Below are 17,874 nucleotides of genomic sequence, written 5' to 3'. Positions count from 1 at the left end.
CTCTTAGCCCACATCATCTACTTCTAGTACAGATTTGGGCATTTCCCCATATCAGGTGGGGCAATGACATTAATAATAATAATAATAATAATAATAATAATAATAATAATAATAATTAATTTATTTATATCCCGTCCTCCCCAGCCGAAGCCAGGCTCAGAGCGGCTAACATCAAATGTATAACACATTAACATAAAATCAGACAATCAATTAAAATACATCCTCAAATCAGATCAGGATCAGAATAAAATCCAATCAGATGGCAACCCGCAGATTAGGGTAGGGGACCTTAAATGCTCACCAGGCCCAACTGTTTGTGCTGAACTTATATGGGCCTGTGAGAAAAATTGGGAGGCCACTTTCATGCAAGTTCTTATGAAAGGGGAGAGGAAGTCAGACTGAACCCCAACCAAAGGCCTGGCAGAACAGCTCCGTCTTGCAGGCCCTGCAGAAAGATGTCAAGTCCCGCAGGGCCCTAGTCTCTTGTGACAGAGCGTTCCACCAGATTGGAGCCACAGCCGAAAAAGCCCTGGCTCTAATTGAGGCCAGCCTAACCTCTCTGTGGCCTGGGACCTTCAGGATGTTTTTATTTGAAGACCGTAAGTTCCTCTGTAGGACATACCAGGAGAGGCAGTCCCGTAGGTATGAGGGTCCTAGGCCGTATAGGGCTTTAAAGGTTATGTACAAATTGAGAGAACAGATTTGAATTTTCTGTGGTTTTGCAGAGAATTCTGGGTTATACTTGGTTTGTAAAGCCACACACGTTAAAAGAAGCACAAGAAGCTAAGGAACTCCAGTAAGAGCACCTTAAATTGTGTCTCTCTGGTAGCTGCCTGCCTAAGCTGCCTGTATGACACAGCCAGCACCATCTGCAGGAGTTGCCATGAACTGGGTCATGGGGACTTCTTTGTTCATACTGAAAATTGATTAACAGTACAAACTAAGTGCAGTTGCTGAGGTTGAATTTCATACACTCAGACCATGAAACAAAGAACTGTCTGTAAAACACTGTTTATTTAGCTTAACAGAACTAAAGCTTAATTTATATGTATGGAATCTTGCCTTATTTATTTGCTTTGCTAACTTGAATTGCTTAAACAGTTAATTCGTAATTTTTCATTTTGAGGTAGCCAAGACAATAATATGCAGGTTGAGAGTTAATTTAACTAAAAATCATTTTACAATTTCTGACACATTCAGGACAAGACAGCTCCCCTGGTGCCGGCCAATGTTGAATCATAACTAGATGCCTATGATGTTCTTTGTGCTTTTACTAATGTACATTTTGGAGTTTGGCTAACAGGCATGATCTAGCAAGAGTAGAACCCTTTTTTAGTTCAACTTACGTTACAGTGATGTGTTTTAACTGCCTCTCTCTTCCCTACTTCCTCCTCCCCCCCCTTTTTTTTTTTTTGCTAAATACTGAGGACCAATTGGTATATAATAATTACCAAGGCCTGTCCCAAGGTATTTTTTCCCTTAGGAAACTGCCAGTAAAACTTGGTTCCATGGTATGATGCATTCCACCAGATCAGGGTGCTCAGCTTCTTAAATACTTAAAAACCAAATATTCCAATGAAGTAATAGGTTACAAGAAAAATATATGTGCCTATATCAATCTGAAGTTCTGCCCAGTAGTACTAATATAGAGGTGTTTGCTTTTTTGAAGAAAAAAGCATTAATATGATACACAAACATGTTATCTTGGTTTTCAGCACAGGCTTGGGCTACAGAAAAGATGTGGGGTGAGATTTCCTAAGGGAAGGGTACTTTGGGATTCAGATGGGCAATGAAGACCATCAAAGTTGCTCCTTAACAGGTTTTTCATTAACAGGATGAGGAAAATAAAGAACAAAGCATGAGGAAACAGACAAAATCTTATGGTCCCTTCTATTGCCAGAGAATCCTTTCCCTTCTTCTGCTGGCAACTGGTCAAACTCCTTACAGGCGATTTGTGCAGCATCAGTGTTGACAACTGTCTTCACTGAGATTTCCACTGGCCCTTGGTGGGCTTGGGCCTGATATAAAGACTTGAGCACTTGTTCTTGGGGTCAGCTTCCCAAGACCTTGTCTATGATTATCTGGCAAGGCCAGAGGAATAGTCATAACAAACAGCAGACTCGACTTCTCTTTACCAACAAAGAGTGCAACTGTTAGGAGGAGAGATTTGCAGCTCCTTGTAGCATACAGGGAAAAAATGCTGCGACTGATTTTATTTTGAGGCTCTTTCGTAGTCTCTTGGGTATAAAAAGGAATAAAAATATAAGAATGATATCCAACTGTGGCATCCCACCTGCACAGCAGACTTCTGCTTTTGCAAAAGGCGCTTGCTTTTTCTCTTCTCCCTCCTTCAGCTTCCAGTCTCCCTCTAAAATCTATTCCAGCAGGTTGGGGAATCCTCCAGAGCAGATGTGGGGTGGGGAAAGGAGTTGCACCTGGTATCATCATTGCATATCTTTAGGCGCCAGGCAAAAGCAGTCCTCCCAGGCCTTTGGCTAACTGGGGGAGTATTGTTTTTATTTGTTACTATGTTATTTTTTTTTGTTTTTATATTGTAAACTGCTCTGTGATTCTCAAATGAAGAGTGGTAGAGAAATATTATTATTTCTAGTTTTGCTTAATGATGTTTGCTTAACTTTTTTAACGGAATTCATTTTTCAATGAAAGCAGGTTGTCAAAAATGTCACTTGCCATTTAATAAATGCATCCTTAGTGCTGTTTTTAAGTTTTTGTCAATTTCCTCTTTTTGTCTTTCTGAATAGAATCAATACTAGCCCAGGTCAGACATAAGGGGAACCACTGGTTTCCCCTCTATGACTGAACTGGGCCACTGTTTCCTTCATGATTTATAAATTCCTGTCTCAGCAAAGCCAAAAAATGACTTCTACAGGTTTTCATAAGGTCTGGTTTTTATATTAGAATATTTGGATGAAGGTGAGTACATGGAAATGGTCTTTATGCCCCCACTAAAAAGAAAAGTACAATTTCAATTCCTGTGGCGTATGTAGAAACTGCTTACAAATGAGTGACAGCAGTGGCAGAGATACTTGGTTTTCCCTTTCCCAGGGTTAAGACTGCCACCTCATATTCTAACCCTTTTAACAGCTGGGAGAGCCAGCCCTGCTAGCTCTATGGGGCCTTTTTTGATTTGAGGAAAAGTGTGCCATGGCCATTCTGGGGAAGAGCATGGGGATAGAGAGGACCATTTTTGTCAAGTATTCTTAATGTTGGTTTAGAATGAATATTGATATATACCATTTGAATCCATATTTTGCTTTAAAATATTCAATACATTTTAACTCTCTTCCTCCTTTCTCCACCTTTCCATGTTAATTCAGGCAAGAAGACAACAAGACCCTAGTCCTGGCTCAACCCTGGGAGGTGGTGATGATCTCAAACTGCGTTAAGTGAACAACGGCTGTGCCATTAGTGTGACGCTTAAACTTGGCAAATGATGGAATTAAAAGACCAGAAACTGTGATAACTGGGTATATACTATAGTCTATTCCCTGACCTGCGGCAACCAAACTATCATGTCCCGCCATGGTTTGCACTATGTTTGTGTTGTATTATCTGCATTTCTTTTCTTTAAGCATGTTGCCAATGGGGATTTGAAATTCTTGTTTCTCTATGCAAGCTTATAATTTTGTTGGCACTATTTTAGTGACGAGAACAATTAATGCAGCTATAAAACAATTCCTCAACTGTAATATTCATTCATTTCAGAATAGGTCAAACGTTGCAGAATAAAGTTTTTTGTGACTTTTTTAAAAAACAAAAACTTTCAAAATAATTTTTATATGGGCTTTTGGAAGTTTGTTTGTCATAGTGTTCTTGCTTGTACACATGCATTCTTTGTGGTATTGTCTTTTTATGCACTTTCTCTTTCTTCTTTCAGCACATTTTATCCTTTTTACATTATGCAACCTAGACCAAGTAACAGTGTTGTCAATTAATTTACTGAATTACATGTTTATAAACTTTTAAAAAAACCACACTCCAATATACCATGAAATATTGTTAACTTAAAGTTAATGTTTTAGATGGCAAAATGTCTAAATGAGATTTTAATCTGTCCGTACGTTCTGTTGTAGATTCTGTTCTGCAGTTACTAGTTGTAGTTAATGTAGTTCAGATAACCTGCTGAAACTGATTGGAACTCATTGCAGTACGGCTCTTCAGGGACTCTGTAAAAATCTGAAATGGGATACTCCATCTTTCTGATTGCATTTGACATTAGTCTATGATGGCTGAGGGTGAAGCTGATATCTTGAATACAATCATGTTGAAAGTAGCTGCTTAACTCTTTTTGTATCCTATTCTTTAGCTTAGATTAAAATACGAATTGAGACATTTGAATTGTATGCAAAACAGTCTCATATTGGCCCAAAGTTGCCTTTGGTGTGTTTTTTTGTTACTTAACAATTTTGTTATGATACTTTCCAGTAGCGTAAGATTTGGAGAAAATAATTATTAAGGATTGTTCACTTTTGCACTTCAGTCCCTGCTTTCTTCTATTATTACACAAGAGTACTGTTTACCAAATCTTGTGTCAAACCAGTTTTGTTTCTCCATTTGTTATGTGGCGTGAACATCAATCTAATCTAAATTATCATTTTAGGCTTTAAACCACAACATTCATTTTCTGTGTTAATATGAGTAGAATGCAACATTCCTTGTCAATGCTGATAGCTGAACTTATAACAATTACAAATATCTGAACAACTTTCCTGGATATGACAACTCTGAATCTTTTTTTAATACTCTTAACAGTCATCCATAGGTACTGTCCCAAACAGATCCATTAAATAGAAATATGTTGCTCATTTTAAAAAATTTTCCATGCACATTTTCCTCATCCAGTGAAGAAAGAATGGTCCAAAAAGTAGTTTTCTGTTGCTGTTCCATTTTTGTCAGTGATGTTCCTTTCCTTTGTATTTCAAATAGTATGGTGTTTCCTGATTACTTCTGATAGTAGTTTCAATAATGAGTACACAAATTATACTATTTCATATAAACCTTTGCTGTCTGTGTGTAAATAAACTTTCCCCCCCTATTATCTAGAATTTGGCTACTTAATGGTCATGTTCGAATGATCATATCTCAGCTTAATAGCCCAATATAAAAATAGATGTTTTGCTCATGCACACAGCCCCTTTGCTACTCTAACTAATGATAGTTACAGGTTTCCTGGTTTTATTACCTGCATCATCAAGGGAGGAACAAAGGTGCTGTGTGCCCAGGCAATAGACTTATTCACATATTGGCTTGTTGAGCCAAGATACAGTTGTCCAAACTGGGCCACCATGTCTTAATGCTGGCATTAAGATCACAAGCCCTCTCCCTGTGCTAGCTAGTGCAGACCTGCTAAACTTAAAAACTTTAAGTTATTGATGCAATTTGATATTTTTTTCATAATTTCTATTTAAACAAGAGTTGCATCATCTTCAAACTCATCTCTTTAAGAGTTGCCTTAAGCTTCAAGATTGCTTTTGCTATCTTTTTGTGCTATGTTAACCTTACGTTTATAATAAACTTATGTGAGTGAAACAAAGTGGTTGTAAATTACTTTGCAACATTGATACGTGCCATTGTATGCTTAGAGATAAAGGACAGTTTGGCAAATATTCCAAAGTACTATCATTGTGGGTTGCTTATTGTGGCATCTCAGGGCTTTTTTAATCCTTTTATTTCCCTTTTAAGAATTTTGCTAATACAAGTTGAGAATAAAGAAGTTTAGTCAAGAGTTAAATCATACAATTAATAGATATTTAAAAGTTACATTTTGTATCTTTTGATTAGGTTCTGAAACATCCAGAAACCAGTTTTGAAATCTACTTCTGACAACTTCCCTCCCTCCCTCCATTGCATTGATAGGTAGGGGTTGCTCATCATCACCAGAGAGCAAGAATGTTCTTCCTCTGAGATCATTTAGCTTGCCCTAAAGATCCAATTTAAGAACAAGCAGTCTTTGAGTTCATGGGGCTGTAAGAAGAACCCTAGACCTCCCCTCCATCCATTACAGTTGCAGAATGCCTATTTTGATTTGTGATTATTTAATTTATATACTGCTTAATATATTAAAAATATAAGCCGTGTACAAAAATCTAAAGCAGCAACAGACAACTTAAACAAAATATTACAAATACATTTTACACACACACACACACACACACACACACACAGTAGAACCTTGGTTCTCGAACTGCTCCGTTCCTGAATGTTTTAGCTCCTGAACGTCGAAAACCCGGAAGTAGGTGCCAATCAGAAGCCACAGCTCAGAATGCAAATGTTTCAGAAGTCGAACATCCTTCCGAAACGGATTACTTTCTCTCACTCCACACTTGCTTTTTATGGGCAGACCCAAGGTGCATGGTACTTCCTCAGGCTGCCCACAGCTGTGTCCCATTCAACTGCACACTCTCCACACCCAGCTCCAGGTACAGCAGATTTGTTGAGTTCCCCAGAGAGTCCAGAGGATGCGGAAAGGGCTCCTCTCCACCCACAGATCTTTCTTTATGCACTGTCCTCTCCTCCTCCTCCAGCTGCTTTACTATCCCATGTCAGGGCATGCTTTTATTTTGCATTTGTTTTGACTGAGGTGCTCAGTGTCACTTTTATACTGCATCTTGCTTTTCAATACACTATATAAGGGCTTGGGATGACACTTCATTAAGAATTTAATGGCAGAATTGATCCGATTCTCACTGAACAGTCGGCAAATCTGCTTTTCAAATTCAAACTCTAGCCTTTTTACTGCGGTGGAGAAAATACATTCAATATAAAGACTTTGGATAGGTGGATGCATAAGGTATTGAGTTAGAACAATACCTTTAGCACAACTTAAAGGTGAAAATATATTTCAAGGAAGACCCTGGTGCAAGTGTTTTTTAACCTGTTTCCACAAATGCTTATTGAAAATGCTCACTGTCTCAGAGAGATTTGAACACTGCTGCCTTTCTTTTCTTTTTCTCGTAATATAATATAGCCCTGCTGTTCAAAAAGCTGGGGGGGGGGCTGTTTTTATGTTTAGAGTCAATGAAGCCACATGCCAATGAGTTTATCTGCTGTTCTATTAGTACAGATAATATAGCTGTATACATAGCTTTATTGGATAGCAGGTGTCAAAAATAGCCAGAGGACACACAGGTGCATACTGAAAAGAACATTTAGCAGCTTCTAAGCACTACACATTTCTTTAACTTTACATATTACAGGGAAATAGCTGCCATGAAGACTGTAGCAGGAAATTCATGGAAGCAGAGAGGATTTTTTTGTTGATGAGAGCTTTTTTAAAGTCTTTATGTGGGAGAGGTGCCAAAGGCGGTGCTTGTACACACTGCCCTTGGGTCTTCAAATGTCAACAGAAAACAGTACAGGGGTACCTCGGGTTAAGTACTTAATTCGTTCCGGAGGTCCATTCTTAACCTGAAACTGTTCTTAACCTGAAGCACCACTATAGCTAAAGGGGCCTCCTGCTGCTGCCGCGCCGCTGGAGCACGATTTATTTTCTCATCCTGAAGCAAAGTTCTTAATCCGAGGTACTGTTTCTGGGTTAGCAGAGTCTGTAACATGAAGCGTATGTAACCCGATGTACCATTGTACATACAATTGTAAGCAAGGAGGAGGAGGCAGTCTGAAACTCTGGAGAGACACTGTCAGTCAGTGTAAACCAGGCGTCGGCAAGGTTTACCCTGCCTGGGCTGGTTCACTCCAGCGGAGATCGCTCCATGGGCTGGATTGTGTGCGTGTGTGAGTACACACGCCCATGTTTTCCGGCAGCTGTGATTTCCAGTGCCGCGGAAGTGAGTCCCCACGCCACGCCGGCTTAGCGCAGCACACGGGGACTCGCCGAGCAGGCGGCTTGGTTCGTGGGCCAGTTAAATGACCCCTGTGAGCCGCTTGTGGCCCATGCACCTTGGGTTGCCAACCCCTGGTGTAAACCAAATTGAGCTAGATGGACCAATGGTCTGGCTCAGTAAAAGGCATCTTCCATATTTTTACATTTTCAGCGGGGTGTATATTTGAATACATTCCCACCGGTTTGAGCATACTGTAGAACAAAAGTCAGTTAGCATCTGCACTTGAATACACATTTTGACAGTGCAATCTACTTAGTCTGTTCTTTCTTTCATGTGCCACTGCTTCACTGAATGGTGATAAAATGGAAGAGGAGAGTAAAATGTTTCTTTTCGTGTTAAATATTAACATCAAATTTGTATTTGATTTGTAATGTTTAAAAGTGCAGTGTAACCAAAATGCAAAAGATAGGAAGAGAATGCACCAGCTGCTTATTTATAACACACACACACACACACACACACACACACACACACACACACTGTTCTATATTTGTCATTTCATTTTCGTAAAAAGCACTTTCTTATGTTTCTTCCTGGCCAGTCTCAGGACATTTTTCTCTTAAAATTCCAAATTCACCTTTCTCTTTCTCCACAGTGAATCTATTATTGTGGAATTTAAGATTCTTAAATGTATTCAGCCACATTAGAAATGTGACTGTGCAGATTACAAGCTTGCTTTTTTCTACGTAAAAACCCTAGTCCCAGTTCTCCTTATATTAACCACAGAAAACTATTTTTGTGACCAAAGCCCACATGCTAAATAAGATCAAAACTTAGAGCAGTTCTCTTAAACGGTGGCTGCCTGTCGGGGGGGGGGGGTCCACACAACAGCTTTAGGAAGTGAGTCATGTGCTTTCCAAACCAAGGGATGCTACAATACTGTGCCATTCTCCCACCCCACTCCTGTACACTATAAGCTGAAAGAATCGAGCGTGGGAAAAGTCTTGTAAAATAGTTTCCACGCAGGAGGAGGGTCATGATTTAATAATGCTGATAGTGTATATGAGCTCTATTCAACAAATTCAGGGTTTTTTTTACCAAAGCAACTAGTTCCAAGCACTGAATGGTTACTGTAAAACAACGTGCAAACAGGGAATATGTAGACCTGATTCTTCCTCAGCTCTGCCTTTGTATTATAACACCCCTGTATCCCTTCCTTGAAGGAGCTCAGAGTCTGTGTATGGCCACAGGTCAACAGTGTAGGTGACAGAAATAGTGGCTGCACCAAGGGAACGCAGCAAGCTTCACAGCTGAATTGGGGATTTGAACACAGGCCACTCTGGTCCAACACTCACTGCTTTATTGTGCTGGATATCCACTTGTAAAAAGCACCGTAAGCTCCATGGCTGTTGTTCATGCATGACCAAGGCAGATCAATTGCCATGTTGTTGTTTAGTCTGTCTGACTCTTCGTGACCCCATGGACCAGAGCACACCATGCACTCCTGTCTTCCACTGCCTCCCGCACTTTGGTCAAACTCATGCTGGTAGCTTCAAAAACACTGTCCAACCACCATCAATTGCCATAGAACACAATATTACATATGTTAACCCTGCACAATAGTCCAGTTACAATCCCCTTGCAGATACAGTGGTACCTCAGGTTACATACGCTTCAGGTTACAGACTCCGCTAACCCAGAAATAGTGCTTCAGGTTAAGAACTTTGCTTCAGGATGAGAACAGAAATCGTGCTCCGGCGGCACGACAGCAGCAGGAGGCCCCATTAGTTAAAGTGGTGCTTCAGGTTAAGAACTGTTTCAGGTTAAGTACAGACCTCTGGAATGAATTAAGTACTTAACCTGAGGTACCACTGTAATTAAAATATTATAAAATTACAAGATCATAAACATGCACCAATAAGAAGAGCCTGCTGAAACAAGCCAATGGTCCATCTAACCTAGCTTTTTGTTCTTAAAGTGGCCAACCCGATGCCTGGAAGCTCACATGCAGGACTTAAGCGCAAAGCACTCTTCACTTCTGCTGTTTCCAGAAACTGGTATTTTCAGAAGCATATTGCTTCCAACATTCAGCTTCATTAGATGTGCCCAAATTCTAGTGTCAGAAGTAGCTCTGTAGTTCTGTCCTACCACACTGACTGCTACTGGTGGGCTTTCTCCCTCATGGGAGATCTTCAAGCAGAAGCTGTGCAGCCGTTTGTTGGCATTCTAGCTCTGGGTTTCCAGCATCAGGTTGGACTAGACAGCCCACAATGTCCCTTCCCAATCCTTTAATCCAAGACAACTATAGCAAACACGTTTGGGAACACAGGTTTGTCGAGGTTGTATGTAGATCCCCCTGGGTTTGTAAGTTGCTCCACCTTAAACGGGCCGCAAGTCACAGGATCTGCTTGCAAGCCTCATAAAATGCCCTTCTCGGGTGTCTTGACAATGTTTAATTTCTCAACTGTACCTGTCCAAGTGAGCAAACAAAGGAAGAAAGAGAAAAGGGATTCCTGATTTGCAACTTCCTGCTTTGCATATCAGACAAAAGTTGCTTTTGAGAGAGAATTTGTTTTTCTTCCTGCTCAGATGGGCTGGGCATAGTATGCCTTTGTCACCCTATCCTTTGTCTCTCTCAGCCAGGGATGCCCCAGAATATATTTAAAATAGGACAGGGGGCTCATGGTTTTTAATTCTTTTGCTTTTAACCTGTTTTTATTTATGCTATTGTAAACTGCTGTGATATATTTGGATAATACAGCACTATATACTTATTTTTTATAAATAAATAAAAATGGTGGCCGAAAATCAAATTGAAATTTAATATCAGCACCAGTCACTGGAAAGTACCTTCTCTGAACAGAAGGCATTTCCTTGGGCTTGGCAATGATGTTGCACACTGCCCAAAATAAAAGCAGAAATTCTAAAAATCTTCTGTCTTCCTAAATGGTCGTTGGCATTTGCCTGCAGCTATGCCTGGATAAGGACAGTAACGCTGAACTTCCTGGCACAGGAAAGAGGATTTGAGTTCCCATCATCCCTGACCATTGGTCATGCTGACTGGGGCTTGATTGAAGCAGGGGTCTAGCCACATCTGAAGGACCACAGGTTCCCTGTTCCTGTCCTAGGAAACAACCAGGTTATCAGAAGCTGGAAATGAATTAAAGGGAATGGGGCACAACATATTTTTTGCCTGCCACATGCCCTCTTGAGCCATCCACAGTTGGAAGCAGGATACTGGGTTCCTATTACGTATCGGCCTTTAACCTAGTTAACCCAGAGCTAGCCATCGAGGAGAGGATTTCCTTTCCTCCAAGTGGCCAAAAGTATAAGCGGTGCTAGCAGAGAAACATGTCGGCAGCTACTGTATGGAGTAAATGCCTTATTAATTTAGTAGGGGGGGGAAATACATCCTATCAGCTGCAGATCTCCCAGTGGGTGTTCGCAGAGTAATGCAGCAACACCCGGTCTATTTTCACAATGTGCCACATCTGATATCTGTGTGTGTCTTACCCAAGCCCCGTCCTCTCCGCTCTTGCATAGAAACTCGAGCCTCTGTGTTCCTTTACGAGACTTAAAATTGAAGATGAAATGTGGCCAGCCAAATTTTCCCTTTAATGTACGGCACAGCGAGCATCGTCTCCGACGCAACATGCAGTATATATTATCTGTAAAGTAAACCCCCTTTGAAAAATCAGGAGAAACCCGGGCATCTGTTTCTAATGAAGGGTACAAATTTAGATCTAACTCTGCATGAATCACAGCTTTAAATATATCTGCCGAGGCCAACTTTTTGCTACATTCATGCTGTTGTAATGAGCATGAATGGGGAAGCGCTGCGGAAGAAACGGGGAGTTTCTGGATCGCGGCTTTAAATAAGAAACGGGGTGTGCCAGGGAGCAGTTTGCAGGAGCCGCTGCGGTTGACAGCCCTGCCCAGAGCTATTTGATGACCTCACGATCCTTCCACTGACAGAAGCAGGCCGCCCCCCTCCTCTCCCTCCCTCCCTTCCAGGCCCACAGCTGGTCCAGAGCCTTGAAGGCTAACCTTGTCCCTGGGTGGGGGATGATGGATCAGCAAAGTTCCACCAGCATCATGTCAAAGCTACCGATCATCAGCACAGCACAGCAGCAGGAGGCGTCTCGCTCTTCCTACCACTTAATGGGTGGGATGAATTCTGCAGAAATCAAAACCAGATTGCCAGGGGTGTGGCGTGGAGAAGCTGCTGCTCTTCCCGTCAGTTTCCCTCCCAGGGCTTTCTTCTCCTCCGGCCTCCCCCCAACCTCACTGCCCGCATTCCGCCCCACTGGGATCTTCATCAAAAGATAATCTAATAAAAGCAGATTTTAGTATTATTTTTTATTCTTTCTTCATTCAAAAGGCATGAAAGAGGACCTGAAAGCTTTTGGCTTGCTCTTGATAACTTTTGAAGTAGAGAATTTTGTAGAGGCATTTGGCGGGGGTGGGGGTGGGGGTGGGGAGAGCAGATTTTGAGGCTTCCTTGACAAGATAATCCTCGCTTTGGAGAAACTTAAGGGACGTCCTTTTCATGCTGCCGTTTTAGATGCCATAGCCTCAAAAAGGATACTGTAGAGTTGGGGAAAGTTCAGTGAAAGGGCAAAGTAAAATGAGCAACTTCCCTATGAGGAAAGATGACAAAATGTAGGGCTTTTTAGTTTAGAGAAAAGGTAAGAAAGAAAAGGCAGGACAGACATATGTGAAATTTAGCAAGGCATGGAGAAAGTGGATAGAGAAAAGTGTTTTTCTCCCTCGCCCATTGCACTAAAACTTCTGGACACGCAATGAAGCTGAATGTTGGAATATCCAGGACAGATAAAAGAGAGTCCTCCTTCATGCAGCCCATGGTTTAACTATGGAACTCACTCCCACAGGAGGCAAGGACGGCCACCAACTTGGATGGCTTTAAAAGAGGGTTCAACAAGTTCATGGAGGAGAAGGCTATCAATGGCTACTAGCCACAATGGCTAGGCTCTGCCTCCACCATGGGAGGCCACAATGCTTCTGAATACCAGTTGCTGGGAACTGCAGGGTGGCTTTGTACCCGGGTCCTGCTTTTGGGCTTCACACAGGCATGTGAATACAATAAGAATACTACTCCCCCCTCCAACACCCAAAGTGTTGCTCTGGGGTAGCATATCCTTCCCCTGCTCCCCCCCCCCACCTAGTTCCCATCATCATCTTTCCACCCATCTCACTCTCCTGAATTCTGTAAATTCAAGGGTCTCCCCATTGCCTGGCATCTTTCTTCACACTGCAACATTTAGTTGCACTTCCCACTTGGTTAAACAAATTCCAGGGTGGTGGTTGTTGTTTGTGGCTTTTCTTACAAAAGTAACTGAAAGCGACCTACATTAAAAACCAATGTAAAACATCAATAGAAACAAAAAAGGCAACAATAATAAGAATAAACCCTACAGTTTTTAAAAAAACAAAAACAGGTTGCCCAAAAGTGAATGTAGCCTTTGGGCTACAAAAATGGCTTCTCACCTCTGGCTTGGAACAGGCACAGGAAACACAGAGCTGGTGAGGTGACAGGAGAGTCAGGCAGGCCTGATAAAATGACCCAGCAGACAGGCTGGGAAAGGACTTTGGGGAGAGATTATAGATCAGTGGTGAAGCAATGGTTCGCACACCAATGATCTGAGGATTGATCCCTGTCGGAACAGATCCCCGGGGGAAACCTCTGCCTGAGACCCCAGAGCAAAGATGGGGTAGGTGGTGGACAAATGTCTAGGGTTGAAAGGCATCCATTTGCTGCCCCCCCTTGCCCTCCCTGGAGTCACTTGCATGTGTGTTTGCTGAGAGCTGCCCTTTCTCCTTCTCCCCTTTCCCCCTTCTTGCCCCTTATCAGAGCTCTGTAGGAAGCCAGGAGTGAGAGCTCCCCCACTCGCTTTGGCTCAGCCCGGCTCCTGTACTTTTCATCACCTTTCTTGCAAACACAGAGGGAAGGGGGAGCGCCCAGCTGATGTGGAAATTCACGATTCGAAGCAGATGTGCTCCACACGAGGCCCCAGAGCCTCTGAAAATGCAGCCCACCGCACTCCGCATGTTCACCCAGAAGCATGTGCCTTTGAAATCCAGGGCCCGCGCACAAGAGCACTCTCCCTTCCTGTGGTTTCCTGCAACTGGTATTCATAAGCCCGACTGCCGCCCAGGCAGAGCCTAGTCTTCATGGCTAGTAGCCACTGACAGCCCCCTCCTCCATGAGTTTGTCTAATCCTCTTTTCAAGCCATCCATGTTGGTGGCCATCACTGCCTCCAGTGGGAGGGAGTTCCATAGGTTAACTATGCGCTGTGTGAAGGACTTTCCTTCTTTCCTTTGTCTGTCTTGCACCTTCCAACATTCAGCTTCATTCAGCTAGATATCATGAGCACAAATCATGGTGAATGCTCAGTGAGAAAGATGTCTGGAGGAGTCTTCTCTTCTCTGGTAAGTGCATTCAGAAATGGAGCCTTAGTGAAGAAATATCTGAGAATTTCAGATTCCTAAATTGGTGTGATCCATACTGGGCCCCTGGCAGGTGGGTAGGGGAACTTTAAGCCTTTGCCCCCAGCTTTGGTCCTGATCTGGACTGGGGGCATCTTGACTGCAATTTGCATAAGGGGGAGAAAGGTCTCATTGCAACAGAGAAACTTACCCCCAGAATGATTTATGCTCCTAGAGCAAGACTCACCAGCCTTTTCAGACCTGGGACCCACCAATACCCCAATGTGCACTTAGAATCAGAGAATGGTAGAGTTGGAAGGGACCCCTAGGGTCATCTAGTCCACCCCACATAATCCACTTGAAGATCTGCATACTTTTTATAGTGGTTACTGTTGCTGTTATGACCGACTTGAAGTGGGTGGCCACTCACACATTACTAAAATAAAGAAAATGCACCAGCAAGTTTTGTTCTTTTTTTTTTTTTAAAGAACAAAATAGGGCACCAATTTGCATAAAATGTGCCTGTGCTAATTTATACATGTAGCTGCAAATTTAGAAATAATTACTGTAATTCAAATAGAAATATACAATATATTCCATCTGGTAGAGAAAACTGATTAGGTGACCAGGTTGCCTGCTCAGCCTGCGGTCTGGGCGTTAACTGTGAATAGGTGACACTAAGGTCCCTCCTGCTCTTTCTTCTGTTGGCTCTTGGTAATTAAACTGGATTTGATCCAGAAAACTCTTCAAATGGAATCCACCCTATGACCAGCTAGTTGAAGACCAACAGTATAGTACTGTATACAGTACAGTGGTACCTCGGGTTAAGAACTTAATTCGTTCTGGAGGTCTGTTCTTAACCTGAAACTGTACTTAACCTGAAGCACCACTTTAGCTAATGGGGCCACCGCATGATTTCTGTTCTCATCCTGAAGCAAAGTTCTTAACCCGAAGTACTATTTCTGGGTTAGCAGAGTCTGTAACCTGAAGCGTCTGTAACCCAAGGTACCACTGTACAGTATGTGAAAATTTGTTTGCTAAGTAAATGGCTGGCCTTGTCCACAAGGTGGCTCTCTAAACCAATTGCAATATCTCTTCCCTTGCCGTGGAAGCAGGAAAAAAGGAGGCGTCTCTCCCTGCAACAGTATATATTGTATTTCCCCTACACTTAAGACGTTAAAGCTGTGCTCTCAGCCACCCAGAGAAGAAGCAGGCAAGGGCAATGCATGACGCCCACCAAACACTTCAACAGTCGACTCATGTGACAATTCAGTTCTAATATTGTGGATAACCAAAGACAAATGGCTCCAGTCGCCTCTGCAACCTACGTCTGCCTTGCCAGGAGGCTGATCATATAGGATGGATGGAGGCCACCTCCCTATTCAAACACCCGCCAGCATTTGACTGATGGTGAGTGGGAGGAAGAAGGAAAGGGACACATGTTATGTTGAAACATCCTTTGTCTCACAGCAAGGCTCACTGTCACCCATTGCTTCTAGCCTCTACAAAATGTACAATATGCATTTCATTGCATTGCATTGCATTGATTTTTAAGGTTTCAATTGGCCTGTCTTTAAAGGTTTGGAAACTACAGCTGGTGCAAAATGCAGTGGCCAGAGTATTGACCAGCCCTAGCCAGTCAGGACATACAACTCCAGTTTTGGCCAACCTGTGCTGGCTGCAAAAGCTCACCTCGTGGGGCAGAGCTGCTACGCTCACTTCCTGGCAGGTAGGTCACTGCTGCTTACCAATAGGCAGAGGAGAGAGGCAGTGGGGAGGTTGGTATGGTGCAAGAACCACAGCAGGAAGGGCTCCGCCAGTGTGTTTGCACCATGTTGACCTCCCCACCACCGCATCCCTGCTAGAACCAGTGAGCAATAATTCAAATTCACACAAAGGTGCTGTTACTCCCCATGGCCCCATGGCCCCATGGCCAGCCTTCTTCTACTTTTCAGATCCATGTTTATGGAAGACAATCTCACCTGGCTACGGGTGATCACCGAAGAAGAAGAAGAAGAAGAAGAAGAAGAAGAAGAAGAAGAAGAAGAAGACTTTTCAGATATTTGCAGCGCTAGAAAGGAAAAGGGCAGATTAGTTTCACAAAACTTGTGGGCAACTCTATTCATCCTGATGGCCTTTCCCAAACATTCTTACTGGACGTAAACTCTCCTTACCTTCAAAGCCTCCCCTGTTTGATTGCATCAATCTGGGGAACCCACACCATCTGTTCTGCCATTGCAATGGGTGATTTAGGGTGGGAGGACGGATGCTGTGGAACTCCCTGCCTCTTGACATTAGGCAAGCGCCTCCACAATACTGTTTTAGATGCTGCTGGAAGCATTTCTCCTTCAGCAAAGCCTATCTAGACACTTGATTTAGTTGCATTTGTTTTAAATGTTTTATTAATTTTTATCTTTTGTTTTAAATTATGGGGTTCTGTATCTTTCCTTTTTAAATGGCTTGCATGTTCCAGCCCAACCACTGAGATCCTCTGGTGGAGCGCTGATGGGTATCCTCTGTGTTACAGAGGCGCTACTGGTTTTAACTGGAGGCGTGGGGTGGATATTGGAGGCACTGTACTATACTGGTTCCATTCCTCCTTTCTTACATGGCTGTCTCCAAAGATCAGCATTGAAGGAGTGTTCTTTGACTCTCTGGCCGCTGTGCCATAGGGTTCCATGGGGCCCTGTTTTGTCTCCACTGCTGTTTAACATCTAAATGGAGGCACTGGAAGTAGCCATTAAAAGTTTCGGAGCATGGTATTATCAATACGCTCAGGATACACAAATCTTCTCCATATCTTCTGAATCAGGAGAAGCTGTGCAAGCTCTAGGCCAAAGTCTTAATGCAAATGTGATAATTTATATGTTTAGATGAAGATGGAGAAATACGGTACTTGCTTTCATTTAAGCAGGCACACAGGACACCTTGCCCTAGAGAGGAAGACTCTGACCTGTTCAGTCTGACACCCGATGTTCACTGTTGCTGGGCAACCACTTCAAAAAAAAGAAACTTGTACTGCTCTCCCTTATCAGGGCTCTTTATTTTTAAACTAGACTTGGACAAAAGAGCCCTTCCAATGGAAAATTTGCATTGCAAAATTTGGAGAAGTATGTATTGGTTTGTGGATTGTTTCAGAGAAGTGTAAATTGGGTAGTTTTGCCTTTAAACATGAAAGGAATCAAATTCCTCCCGCCATGCCTAAAACCAAACATATACAGTGGTACCTCGGGTTACATACGCTTTAGGTTACATACACTTCAGGTTACAGACTCCGCTAACCCAGAAATAGTGCTTCAGGTTAAGAACAGTTTCAGGTTAAGAACGGACCTCCAGAACAAATTAAGTACTTAACCTGAGGTACCACTGTACACACAATTAATCAACAAAAATATAATCCCTCTATATAATTTAATTTGGAACCAATGAAAGTCTCAAACAGATGTCAGTCAGGCCTGGCAGCATGGTGAGGTCAATAGCTTTTCACCTCTGTCTGGGTGAAAGATTTATCTTTCGCTCAAAGGGAGGGCATAGTACTAGCCCCAGCTGCTTCAGAGGGCTAAGTCCCAACCCAAGGTCTTACTTAGTCTAATGCAAAATGCTGTGGGCAGTGACCTGGGCTAA

At 42.6% G+C, this 17,874-nt stretch overlaps 1 protein-coding gene across 4 annotated transcripts in view; it reads left to right on the top strand.

Annotated features, from left to right (window-relative positions):
* The window catches only part of CBFB (core-binding factor subunit beta), a 44,560-nt gene extending 39,006 nt beyond the window's left edge, over window positions 1-5,554 (top strand). For all 4 annotated transcript variants that reach the window (XM_081871621.1, XM_081871619.1, XM_081871620.1 and 1 more), the window contains exon 6: window positions 3,339-5,554. In XM_081871621.1, coding sequence (XP_081727747.1) covers window positions 3,339-3,361 — 23 coding nt within the window. In that variant the 3' untranslated portion in view covers window positions 3,362-5,554. The remainder of the gene's footprint in view (window positions 1-3,338) is intronic.
* The last annotated feature ends 12,320 nt before the right edge of the window (window positions 5,555-17,874 follow it).

This window comes from Podarcis erhardii (assembly GCF_964252035.2).
Source record: "Podarcis erhardii genome assembly, chromosome: 7".
Classification (NCBI taxonomy): domain Eukaryota; kingdom Metazoa; phylum Chordata; class Lepidosauria; order Squamata; family Lacertidae; genus Podarcis; species Podarcis erhardii.
This window is presented reverse-complemented; position numbering and strand designations above follow the sequence as displayed.